At 43.3% G+C, this 13,136-nt stretch overlaps 1 protein-coding gene across 3 annotated transcripts in view; it reads right to left on the bottom strand.

Moving 5' to 3' along the window:
* LOC134644238 (ryanodine receptor 3-like) overlaps nucleotides 1–13,136 on the bottom strand; it is a 109,161-nt gene that overhangs the window by 32,294 nt on the left and 63,731 nt on the right. For all 3 annotated transcript variants that reach the window (XM_063497075.1, XM_063497076.1, XM_063497077.1), the window contains exons 37-52: nucleotides 12,602–12,802; nucleotides 10,716–10,818; nucleotides 10,018–10,149; nucleotides 6,372–6,645; nucleotides 6,154–6,268; nucleotides 5,523–5,655; nucleotides 4,269–4,372; nucleotides 3,967–4,102; nucleotides 3,566–3,752; nucleotides 3,315–3,423; nucleotides 3,105–3,225; nucleotides 2,428–2,597; nucleotides 1,886–2,106; nucleotides 1,621–1,711; nucleotides 788–928; nucleotides 66–229 (exon numbers count right to left, since the gene is read on the bottom strand). In XM_063497075.1, the coding sequence (XP_063353145.1) occupies nucleotides 66–229; nucleotides 788–928; nucleotides 1,621–1,711; nucleotides 1,886–2,106; nucleotides 2,428–2,597; nucleotides 3,105–3,225; nucleotides 3,315–3,423; nucleotides 3,566–3,752; nucleotides 3,967–4,102; nucleotides 4,269–4,372; nucleotides 5,523–5,655; nucleotides 6,154–6,268; nucleotides 6,372–6,645; nucleotides 10,018–10,149; nucleotides 10,716–10,818; nucleotides 12,602–12,802 (2,402 nt within the window). The remainder of the gene's footprint in view (nucleotides 1–65; nucleotides 230–787; nucleotides 929–1,620; nucleotides 1,712–1,885; nucleotides 2,107–2,427; nucleotides 2,598–3,104; nucleotides 3,226–3,314; nucleotides 3,424–3,565; nucleotides 3,753–3,966; nucleotides 4,103–4,268; nucleotides 4,373–5,522; nucleotides 5,656–6,153; nucleotides 6,269–6,371; nucleotides 6,646–10,017; nucleotides 10,150–10,715; nucleotides 10,819–12,601; nucleotides 12,803–13,136) is intronic.

The following is a 13,136-nucleotide window of genomic DNA, read 5'->3' as shown; positions in this document are numbered from 1 at the left end:
GAGTGTGTGGCTGCATTTTTGTGTGCAAGGGTTTCTAATTGGTGTCTGGCTTCAAAATGGCTTACTTAGCCGTATTGATTGGTTTGGGGTCAAAGTTGCCCTGAGCATCCACAGAAACAGGCTTTTCCACAGTGGTACAAATGGAGGCATCCACATAGTCTGGCGGCAAAGCTCCAGCTATGGCACTGAGACAAGGCATGGCCATCTTGAACAGCTCAGGGTCGTACTTCTGCATGCGGAAAGAAGGAAAGCAACAGCACTGAATGTGAAATTGCATCTCCTCCTATAGAGATCTGCAAATAAAAATGTTACTTAACAAATGCAAGTAATGTCTTCCACTGCTAATTTATGCTGAACTTGAATAAAGTCGTATAGCCACTCCAGTCTTAAAGAAAGAGCAAGAGGCAAGCGGAAGAAACGCTAATGAAGAATCATTCTTAAAAGCTGAGGGACCGGCGTGCTCGAGGCTTTGGATCAATGACGGCTGTCCAGATATTGATGTTTTCAGACCGGCCCTTTGCAAAGCCTCCTTTCGTGAGTGGGCATTTAGAGAGATGTGCTGAGTCCAGCCATCTGCATCGCTAATAGACCTAAACCTATTTATACCCAAGTAGTGCCTCGAATACATACATGTTAATCAAGACTGCATGAATTATGGGATTTTTATTGAATGGTTTATCGTGTTTTTAGAGCGTTTGCTGTTTCTTTACACTCTTAGAAAATGCTCTTTAACAAGTAGGTGACAGCTGTTTGTCAAATACGTGTAAATAGAAGGACTTTCCCTCACCCTCTGAGACAAAGAGTCAAACACTCCCCAGAAGATCTTCTTGGTAAGCAATAGTTCATCTTCAGAGGCTGTTCCAAAGCTGCCCCAGCCTGAAGGGAGGCAGTAGTACTTCCAGTTTTGCTCATAGTGGTTGGTTAGCAGCTAGAGGGCACAGGAAAGACACACATGCTTAGCGAGTTCAAAGACAGGTAATAAGCATACACACTGCCACACATGGCACCGCACAGGGGAATCACTTCTTCCAAAATCAGCACAAGTGAAACTTAGGAACACTTTTGTGGGCCAGTCGATCTATTACATCTCCAGGGTTTCTTTGCTGTGGCCTGAGAGACAGATTAGAGACGTAGCGCCAACAAGCCCGTAATCACAGTCCACTACTTCACCCCCTTGTTTTGTTTTTTCCCCTCCTATAGCTCCCCACTTTGCGTACACCAGATGATTAACACTTCTTACAGGTGCGTTACAGCTGTGGCACCTTGGGAGGGTTTATGTGAGCGTGAAAGAGAGCGAGAGGGGCGAATGCAAGCACCATTAAATTGATTAGAGTTAGTGGAAATGAGCTGTTGGTAGCTCCCCACCAAGCTGAAAATCTAATAAACGTATGAGAGCAAAGCGTGACCATGCAGCGACCACATGGACCACACAAAAAGAGCATGTAGAAAAGAAAGGGAGAACTTAAAACAAAGGAGAAGATGGCGATTAAGAAGTAATTAATAATTAGGACGACGGGAAGCAGCGAAAACAAAAACACGAGGGCAGGGCGACAGAGGATCTGAAATAAAGGATGGCGGAGGAATTTAAATGAATGAAAGAGCGAACAAACTGTTGCCCACCCTTAGAGGCATCTTGCAGTAATCAGTCAACAAGGGCACATCAAAGACGAGGCGGCGCAGGAGCTGCTGCAGCATGGAGGGACGAAGGTGCCTGCGGGGTAGGGCGGGAGAGAGATAAGAGCTCTGCTGCCCTCGGGCTGCCTTTAAACATCTTCAGACTTTGACCAATTTTGTGCGTCACACTGACTCAAAAAGATGGTTAAGATAAGTTGTTAGTCTTTACTACTTCTGGAAAAGTGTTTTTTTTAACTCTTTCGCTTCTTACTTGCAAACAGACAGCAAACACTCCTCTATCGCATCTCTCTGCGCCTTGGTCAGCGATCGGCCCTTGGACAGGCGGTAGATGGTGTGCAGGGTGGAGTCTATGAGGGTGGCGTAGTGCTCGGTGCCAGCAAAGAGAGGGGCGCAGCGGGTGAGGAGGGGCAGCATGGCTGAACCGATGTAGCGGTTCATAGCCAGGGCTGTCTCGGTGGTACACAGACCCTCCTGTAGGGGGAAAAGGTCACACAACATGTTAAAACTCAGATATAAAGTGATTAAAACTTTAAGTAGGCACTTGTATTTGAAAGAAGCAACATATGGATGTGTTCCAGCTATTTTTAATCTATAAGCGTACTGTTGATTAATAAGAATAAAGAGCAATGACATTAATCAAACAAGTTTAAAGCAGAGCTTTGGCTTAATGAGCTGCTTCTTATTGCTATAAAAGAGAGCCCGATATTATCGATCCAGAAACTCCTTGAAGTTCGTGTTACGGTGCCTGGCTACTCATTACTTTTCTCCTACGCTGCTATCAGCTGCGCCTACCGTGTCCAGAGAAGTAGCAGCCCTCAGGTCAGGGAGGAAGCCAACTTCAAGCAGGTGAAGCAGAAAGCTCTGGGCTTCCACACCATACACTCTGTCTAAAAACAGCACCATGGGGGCCTTGTGGTCCGGACAGAAGCTTGCCGACATGTCCGGCTCTGTCACTGACCCATCTAGGAGTTTGAAGCAGACATAACAAAGACGAGTTTTGTGATCCACGCAAGCATGAAGCAGTGAAATACCCAAGCAACAGCATGCACTTCATAATGGAAAGTCTTTTCTAATTAGGAGAGCCATGCGTATTCATTAGGCCGCACGCACGCAGCAGTTTTTCTGGACCCTTGACTCGTTGTCTTGGTTCTTGGCCTGCTGACAAAGCTTGTGTGGCAGTGCTCACAGCAGCAAATTTAAGAGGCGAGTCTTGCCATGCTTATGCAGATCAATCAATAGAGCAAGACAGCCCGCTATAGAAATGATCTGGCTTACTCAGAGCCACGGGAGCGTGCGGTAAAGCATCGCGCTGATTAAAAAGGCATGAGCAGTGAAATCGATAACTTTCCGCCTTGCACTGAACGTGCATAGTTTGGGAATCGCTGTGTGTGACATGCTGTAACATGCAAATAAAAACGAGGCGTTCGTTAAAACAAAGCACATTCTCACGTCACGTTGTTAGCCAGTACCTTTGTTAGTAATGGGCATTTTGAGCGGTATGCTAATGATTCCCACGAGGTCCTCAGTAGGCACTAGAGAGCGCAGGATAGCACGAATGCGCAGAGCTTCGCCTTTCCCTTTGTTGATGAGCTTTAGGTGGGAAAAGCAAGTGAATCAGAGGAAAATACAACAAAACAATTCCATGAAAAACAACCCGTGACACTTTCTAAGAAACTTACATGCATCTCAGGGGCACAACGTCCTAACAGGTCGATGAGAGCAGAATAGAACGACATGATGGCATTGCCCATGTGGACCACCTCCTCTTCATCGTCACCATCACCAGACCTAACAGTGGGAAAAGAGCAGAAACATTTTTAAGGGCACTGAAGCAAAGACACAAATCAACAGGGGCTGGTTAAAGCAGTTAATCTGAAGGCTAAGGCCTTGGCATTGATTTTATAAGATTTGCTTGATTTTTATGGCTTACACATCAGAGCTAACTCCCTGGACGGAGCCTGGGAGGTCCAAAGCGGGCGTCTCAGAGATCTTAATAGCTTCCTTCATGGCAGCCAGGAGACCGTTCCCTCCCTCTCCTCTCAGAGCAGGTCCGAAACACTCCGGACGACGGATCAGCAGCTTCACCACAACACTCGAGTTCTCCTCCACACTCTCGCCTGCAACACGAACATATATGCATACGTGCAAGAATAGATATGCTCGCCGTTCAGCATCTACATCTGAGTAGACTTCGCCTTAAGCAAGTGACGGCAGTTCTTTTAAATCTCTCCTATGTTTCTCTGTGCATTTAGACAGAGGAGCGGCACAAGAATAAACAGACAGAACAAGTGAGAGATTAAATCAGGGAGAAAGCAATAACTGCAGACATACCGTTCACAAAGACAGCAAACCGCAAGAAGGACAGATAGCGCTCTCCCTCAATGGGGTTCCAGCCAATGTCTGGATAACCTTTAGCCAGAAGCATTGGACAACTCTGAAGACCACAGCCAGCCAAGTAGGTGACCACCTAAAGATACATTACACACATCATGTAGCTCAAATAATCTGTGCATTCCCTCCCTGGTGGTCTTACCGTAGGTATCTCTTTCTTAATATGCATGTATAGGTCCTCAAGTCCAAACTGTCTTTCTCTCTGAATCAAGCAGGAAGAGTATACAGTGACTTAAACTCACCTTGTCCAGGTCAGGTTCTTCAAGTGCCAGAGCCAGCCCGTTATTGTCCATCACTGAGGAAGCAGCCACATCTAGAGGAGTGGAGCCCCTCATAGCTGGCGAAGCTGCAACACAATGCACCCACACAGGCTCAGATAGTTAGTGTCATTTTTGTTGTGTCTTACTGTACAGACAGCTACCCTGTGCTTTTTAAAATAATGTGTAAACAGCAGGGGGTGCTATTTCCACCTTTTAAAATGTAACAGGAAGCTAACCTGCCTTAGTTTTAGGGTTCTTACCAGTTTGCACTGAATAATTCAGTCATATTAGGACATAACATAGCACTGTACATTATTTATATTACAGCTTGTTTAATGTCACAAGAGTTGTTTCATTTTTATCTTTTTTTTCCCCGTAGTACTAAATAACCTGCTGTAACCTATGAGCAATAAGTGAAGTCGTTCATGCGCACAAACACACACATGCACACACACAGACACACACATAAGTTCAATGAGTTGTTAGTTCATACAGCTCAGCTTTCACATATCCTCTGGCTGAAGTTAAAGAGATCTTTGGCTCCTTTCAGAGAATTCGACAGCCACTTAGCTACTTTAAGCTGTTCCCTTATTCACAAGGGGGTCGCCACAGTGGTCAGGTCAGCATGTTTCTGATTGGCAGATTGTTTTCTTATATTCTTCCTGATGCAACTTGGAAGGGATGTGTGTCTCCTCCTGGTATTTGCCAAAAAGCGATTGCGGGAATTTAAACTGGCATAAGTTACTAGATAAAGAATATAAATAATTGATATTAAGTTATTTTGAGCCAGAAAGAATATTCCTGTCAGAAGCTGCAAACGGTTTTTGGCTGAGTGACTGTTATCTATACAAATGTATCTAAATGTCCTTCACAAGAGATTTGCCCGAGAGGGCAGAAAAATGTAACAAATATGACATCCCAGTTTTATAAATATACTTTAAGTGACCAAAAAGGACAACATTGATTATAATGTGGGAACCATAATGTAGAGTCATAAAGTCATACATCACGTAATACTCACATATTAGATTAGATTAGATTTTATATATGACCCCTTCATTAATCCGGTTCACTAGTGTATTTAACAATATAAATAAAGTTAATCGACATTTAAAAAACACAGAAATGTCAGAAATGACTTTTTGCCCCAACACTGGGATCAAACCAGAGGATTTTTCACTTGTTACACGAATGTGTAAACCACTACACTCCTGTTCTAAACATGGCTGTACCCACCTAGGCCCACGCTGCTGTTCTCCAGTAGGTAACTGAGGTGGTCAAACATGGCCTTCTGATTCTGACGGCTGATCCGGCAGAAGTAGCACAGGAAGCGACAACAGCTGGCCACCATCTTGGGAAAGGCAATTTCCTGAAGGGTAGGATAAAACAGAGCCTAAGTGGCTCAAATATCTTTACTTGGATATTAATAAGAGTAAACTGCATCTTTTAAAGTTTTGAAATGACTGCAGGCAGCAGCCATGCTTTTATGAGTGGACATGACTACTTTTATCCCTGGATACGGCTACAAAAGTGTCCCTCGAAAAGCAGCTGATAATAAGTGGTTTTGGAGAAACTGTTGCTTCACTCTGGGGAACTGAGTTTACAGTAATGATTTCCTTCATGTTACTCTAAATTCCCCCCGCATGTCTCGGCTTCTAATTGATGCGTACACGCTGCCAGCAAGCCAGCCCAATTCAGTCTGCCCTTTCTGCCCTTCTGTGTTGTCAGGACCACGTCCTTATTAATGAAACCTGCTCTGCGACCATGCTTTACACACAAAGGAAAGCATGCAAGACTGGATTAAAACACAGTTTCTGCTGAGATGGTGCTAAAGACTCCATGTGGGTAAAGGCAGAAGATGTTAAACCTGGGACTTGTCTCCTCCGAGGACATTGACCATGACCTCCATGACAGTCTCATGCATGCCCAGTATTCTCATGAGGTTCGGGTGCTGGTAGAAGACCTTGTTGTTCATAATGTCACTAAAAAGCACATGAAAAGAAGCAAACTTTGAATATTTAGGTGTTTGCTGAAAGAAAAAAAAAAAAAACAGTTTTTCTATCTAAATCGAGTCGAATGACCTACCCCAGTCCATCAATCATGAGCTTTTCCTCCTCCTTTCCCATTCGAACTGACAGCAGAGATCTGATCTGACCCAGGGAGGCCAAGAGGTTGATGGTGTCCTGGACCGAGGCAGCGCTGATGGTGTACGTCTTCCTCATGGCCCGGAGGAGCTCTCCAACGCTGTCGTACTGCCTCCTCAGCAGGCTGAACATTTTGCGAACAAGTTCAGGGTCCTGGATGTGACACTCCTGGGACCAGCTGACCATGGTCTGAGAGATAAGCTCTTTCAGATTGGCTGGAAATAAACATGAGCAAAGACGACTCAGTTTCCTTTTATTAAACAAGCTGATTGCCTCGTATTAAACAGTGAAGCAGAGAAAGGCTTGCCATGGCAGAAGTGCTCACTGTATCGTTTCGAAATCCTTACTGTACATCACAGGCCTTGAAAGGAACATTGACTTTGACCCTCTTCCCATTAGCTGGGGTCACACAAGAGGCACTTAACATACAGTAGGCACACATTAATGCACAAATTCCCTCCATTAACCTGCCTACTTGACAACGTGCTTTCTTTTTCACAACTGACGCTTGAATATTGAATAAAAGAACTTGCTCCATGTGGCAAATAAGACCTTAAGAACAGAAAGAAGAAAGAAAAAAGACAGCAACATCAAAGTCTTCACGTGGCTTTAAAAAACAACAACAAAAAACTGTATGTTTGTGTCACATGAGCTAATCTTTGAAAAATATTAATTTATTCCAAAGCCACACTTTCAGTGGGGCAGAAAGATCCACTGTTGTGTAAAGAATAAAGAAGGAAACAGGATATGGTATTAATAGTTCTGCCTTTGCGGTTAAAAGGAAACATTTGTTTGGACAGCTCATATGTGGGTTACCCTTAAGGCTTCATTAAAACTGGATCAATAGAGTGTGTGGGTGAGGGTTTGTTTTTTTGTTTTTTTATGGTTATGAACACACAAAGGATGAGAAAAAAACATCAATTAAACAATCCAGTACCATAAAAGAGGGAGTCATTAACACACAATTGATTTCCTTAACAGTACTGCAATTAGGTGATTGCGTTTTTAAAACCACGTGTCTGTTTGGTTGATTGGTTCTCTTGGTTTTCAAAAGACTGTTTGACAGCAGACTGTCAGTCAGTGCAAGGGTGTGCGCCTGTGGTTTTTTTGTGAGATGGGCGGGAAGCCAGCAGGATGGCACCAGTAACAGATCCTGCTGCCGAGAGCTGCGTGGGTGTCAGAGAAAGGGCAGATGCAGAAGCTCGAGATTAAGAAGCGACATTTTTTTTCCTCTCTCAGCAAGCACCTAACTCGCACTCTGTCACACTATCAAACACAGTCACTGCCGGCTTTGCTGTTAAATATACTGCTCTCCCACTTTCTCCCTTACTACGCCCCAGTAAAGAAAGCTGGACTATCCAGAGTCACAGTGATGGAAACACACACACACAGATCTCCTCATGTCTGACCATTAAATGCTCCTACTGGATAAACTAAACCAAACAGCTTCTGTGCTTCTTTTCTTCATTCTTATGAAATAATGGCTGAGACAGTGGAGCCATCTGTATCTTCAGGGACTCTAGGAGAGAAAGAGAGATGACGTGATGAAGAGGAGTTACAGCCTGAATCGCAGCACCAAATTTAATAGGTGTCTTCTTCACTTGGTGTCCTACTACTTCCTTGGAGCCTAAACCCACTTAAAAGGAAACACACCAACAAATGACAAACCGTAGACACTAAAGCACACTAAAGCTTTTTTGCGCCACGGACCGGTTTATGTCCGACAATATTTTCACGGAGCAGCCTTTAAGGTGTTGCAGATAAATACAACAAAATAAAACCAGTACTGGTACCAAAAAAAAGAACATTTACACAGGCAAAGACCCAGGGAAACCGAGTTAATGTTAAAAACCCATAAAAACCCTGAAAACCAAAAATTTCACACCCGAGCCTCAATTCGGTACCAAACGACTCATGGACCGGTAACGGTCCGTGGCCCGGGGGTTGGGGAGCATATATCTAGTTTTGAATGTTATCTACAATCCCAGACATATAATATATACAACAACATTAAAACCACTTACAGGTTAGGTGAATAAAATGTATTGTTTCTTTGCAATGCAACGCTCTGCTGGGATTCATGTGAATGTTACTTTGAAAAGTATCAGTCAACTATAGATTGTTTTAAACACATCACACAAGCATCCATGGTCATTTTAATCCCCAGTGGATATCACAAAATAGCCCAAGAGGTCCCGTGGAAATGCAGCTGATCATCTGGAAGGTTATTGTGGCTTATCAGTGTATGATAAAAGGACAGAACAAAGCACGAGCCAGCTCAGTTTTATATTAACTGCACGAAGAGGGATGATAACAGGGATGAGGACAACAGTCAGTTGGTCGACAACTTTGGTCCACACTAAAATCATTCAGCAACAACATGCACTCTACTGAAATCTGCCATCAGTGGATCGAATCTTTTTTTGTTGTGCCATTTAAATATCCTAACATCTAGGAAAACCGTGCTTGGTATACCATTTAAGAGATCTATGATATTTGTATATGTGATTTGTCTGTGGCACTTTCATGATGAGTAAATAACCTTAAACCACTAGTTTCAAGACATTTTGAACACAGGATGATTATTTGGGCAGGTTACAGTATGGTCACCATAAGAGAGGTAAAGTAGGGATGCTTTAGGGCTGGCCTAAGTGTGGAATTTGTCTTTAAGCACAAAATATCCAACTCTAAACAGAACTTTGTCCAGTTAAATAAGAACTTGTGGTCACTCACATTCAGTGGTGGTCCCTGATCCCTGAGAGAGGCAATTAGACACATCTTGCAGTTGCACTCTTGTGGCACACCCGTTATTTGGACCTGCGACTGAAACATTTGTGTTGCTATGTTTGTGCTCGATCTCATGCAGTCCGCACGTGTCTGTGAGTTTAATCAGGTTAAGCATTGAGTTTTATCGCTGACGATTTTTTATTTTTTTCCCTTTCGTTTCTCCGCTCTCATCTCCTGGAGCGGCTGACACAGGATGCTCTTCACTCTGAAGCCTCTCTGCTCCACCAGGCTGCATATTTCCATAATGAAATTGAAGGGAAATTGAAATGGAAATGACTGCTACCCAGTGAATCAGTCCACGTGGCACCGGCAGACAAATAGAGGCAAGACTCAGGGCGCTAGAAGTGCAATACAGAAACATCTCCTGTTAATTCTGCCCTCTCTTTTGTGCCAGGAACACAAAGAGAGACACAGAGGTTGTACAGAAAGAGGTGAACAAGGCCACGAATGAGCAAAATGTAGCAGGGACTAAATGTACAAGGCGCGAGCTCAGCGCTTGTGCTTTTATGGGAAAACAACAACAACAAACCAAACCAATTCCATGTCTTGCTCAAGGACAACTTTTTTTCTTGTTGTTGGACAGCTTGACTATGAAGTAACACATCCGAAGAGTAAACTGCTTCCACTTGTGATTCAGTGTGCTTCTGCAGTAATATTCCTCAAATTTGTTGTCCCCCTGCTCACTAATTAACTTTTAATCCGCATCATCGTTAGTTATTAACCAGGTTCAGGTGTAACGATACAGTAGGCACTACAGCACCATCATTCAAGCAGCGCAATGAAAGCAGTGATTTCCTCACAGGGTGCAGCTTGCTCCATCTTCGTGGGCTCCTCTGCTTTGTGCGCCTGGCCTTTGATCCTGCTCACCAGCATAAGGAGGCGACCTTTAATCGATGTATCCTGCTCGTCTTCGTCTTCCTCCATAGGGATTCCTTCATTACACAGAGAGAAAAAAACAACAACAATGTGCATGATGCGCAGATGTGCAGGACAACTATTCCCTCTCCTTATTTCTTAGCAATTTAAAGTTTCTTTGTTTTTTTTGCACGGGTGAGGCCGCCATTAGATCGGCAGTACCACGGAAGGGAGGGCGATTCAATTATTTATCAAAACATCAAGATGTCAGAGAAATTGCGGAAGCAACGAACATTCAAATCTTCTGCCTTGACAGAAAGCACTGCAGAGAGAGAGGAAGAAACATCTCATGAAGTACAGGCACAATTTTGCTGATGGCGACGCAACGGCAGCTAACAGTGCCAAGAAATATGTGCACGTAAAGCATTTTTCATAAGGATGTTTGTTTTGTTTTATTATTCTTACATTATCAGCCATAATGCTAGTTTGTGCTGCCTCGGTGAAATAACTGTAATGAATTCTAAAAGCAATCAGGAAAATGTAACATTGCTGCATCATGTTACAAAATGATATATGTGTTGTAATAAACATAAACAGTTTAGCGTTGCGGTTCATAATGTTTTTTGCAAGAGCTGCATCTCACCACAGTGGAGCTGCAGCTGATTATGAAAATCATAGAGTTCCTCCTGGATGTCTGCAGGGCACGGGCAGTCCTCTCCCATACTGAAGTTCAGCAGCATGTTGATCTAAAATGTGGGAAAATGTTCAAATCAGATGCATAGAGATACAAAAAAATGCATATACAAATTACTGTAGTACATTGTGTAGGACTGGAGACTATCCCAGCTTTGTTATAATGTTGTTTTTATTGCAGGAATCACAGAGAAAGAACGCAGCCTGAGTGGCTAATTCTCTCTCTGCGCTAACAGGCCAAAAGACACCATGACAAGCCATTAAACGAGCTGTGCTGTACTGAATTCTGTCTGCAGCCGTGACCTTAAAGAAATGCTCTATGTATGTGCACTCTTGTGCAGATGAGTGTGCCCTCCTGGGGAAGCAATGCCATCAAACCAAGACCAAGAGGAATGAATTTGCCTTGAAGCTTTGCTCACACACTCTCACATACAGACAAAGAAGAGAGCTTTATGGAACATTAGGAGCCAGAAGCAGCTCTGGTTCTCTCTGGGCTAAAGGAGGCAGAAAGAACTGAACCAAAATCTACATGAATCTCAAATTAGTCACGTATTCAGACAACAACGGTACTGACCAATCAGTTGACGCCATGAGCCTGCAGGTTTTACTGAGTTATTACAGAGTCACTTATTCTTTTTTTATTCTTTCTCTAAATGATGCACAATTACTGGCATTTACCCTCTGCAGCTATTTTGCACACTTGCGTCACACGAGCGTCACTACGATCACTCGGGAGATATGCGCACTGTCAGAAATCCATTAGCAGAGGTACACAACTGCCGGGGTAAAGCTGTCACGAGGGAGCCCCGGCACAGATGAAAAGTGGTGCTGTGGTGGAGAAGCGCAATACATCACCTCTTTTTTAATGCTTTACGTAAAAATGGAATAATCTGGTGAGTGTCGGGTTTTAAAATTAGGTAAACACAATCTCAACTGAACAAAAACAATACGACACTAATGAAGGCAAAATGCAGAAATGTGAAAAATTAAACAGACCCTTATTGTTTCCTTTGGGATTAGGAGGGTTAGTGGCAGCTAGGTGCTGTTAATCAAACACACTCAACTCATTGATCATCAGTATGCAGATGTTTACTAGTCTGGAGATTTCAGATGTGTGTTAACACAATGCCTTAGACCAGCAATGGTCTTAGAGAAGCAACTGTTGCTGCCCATGAGGCTATTTCCAAACAGTTTGAAGTCAATCACTCTGCAGTGATTAAGATTATTCAGTAGTAGCAAACATTCAAGACATCCAAGAAAATTGAGCCCAATTTCAGATGTGCAATGCTCACAGAAGGCCTTGTGGTAAATGTTCAATTTCATGACACGATAAATACAAAAAGACTGAACAAGTAAGGCTTGTTTGGACGAGCTGCCAGAAGAAAGCCTTTTCTCTCTACAAAGAACAAATCAGGAGACTACTTTTATGATTTCTATGCACTGTGTATCATTGAGATGTTTGGCCATATTGCACAGTGCCAAATGAAACACAGCATATCAGCACATAACAGCTCTTACCACTTGTCAAGCACGGCGGTGGAGGGAGATGATTTGGCTTTTGTTTTGCAGCTACAGAAATTGTGTAGCTAGAAAAAGTCTATGAACTCTGTACTGAAGCATTTGAAAGTCAAATGTGAGGCCGTCTGTCCAACAGCTAAAGCTTACAAATGTTTGTCGTACGGCAGGATAACAATCCCAAACACAGCAGTAAATCTACAGCAGAATGGCTGTAAAAGATAATCAACTAAACTGGAACAGGCCAGTCAATGATCGAAATGCTGCATTTTACTTCCTATTTTGGATCCGCTGGCTTAGGCCCGACGTGCTTCTTCTCACCTGTTCTTGAGGCGGTGATCTGAACTCTTTGGTCTTCTTTGCTGTAACAGCAGCAGACATATTGAGGGCCAGCATCAGCTCATTGTAGCGGAACTTCTGGTTGTACTGCAGCTTGGACACGAAGCTGTCAGAAAAGGACACAATGGCCTCGATACGGTGCTTCAGTTCGCAGTCACAGAAATAGTGAAGCAGCTCGCACATCTGGAGAGGAGGCACACAAACAGGTACTCTTCCATCACTATTGTGACAAAGCAGGTGTTAGTTATCAAGAATGACAGAAACATATCGAAACGCCTTATGGCTTCAGATTATCCCACTTGTTAAAGAGAGATATTTACTCGTGAGATCATTTGTTCGATACGAGACGGAGCTATTTCATGTTTGGCTGATCTCTGAATGGGTCTATTACATTAGAGCAGTTACGGAGCATTTGAGAGGACAGCTGTGTGGTTAGTTCGTAGCTGTGGATTGTCACTTTAAGATTACAATGTGCATTGATTTCACATGTTTTGGTCATTTTTATTTGTCTGTTGTG

The sequence above is a fragment of the Pelmatolapia mariae genome, linkage group LG16_19, assembly GCF_036321145.2.
Source record: "Pelmatolapia mariae isolate MD_Pm_ZW linkage group LG16_19, Pm_UMD_F_2, whole genome shotgun sequence".
Lineage (NCBI taxonomy): Eukaryota > Metazoa > Chordata > Actinopteri > Cichliformes > Cichlidae > Pelmatolapia > Pelmatolapia mariae.
The sequence above is the reverse complement of the archived record's forward strand: the minus strand, read 5'-3'. Positions and strand labels throughout refer to the sequence as shown.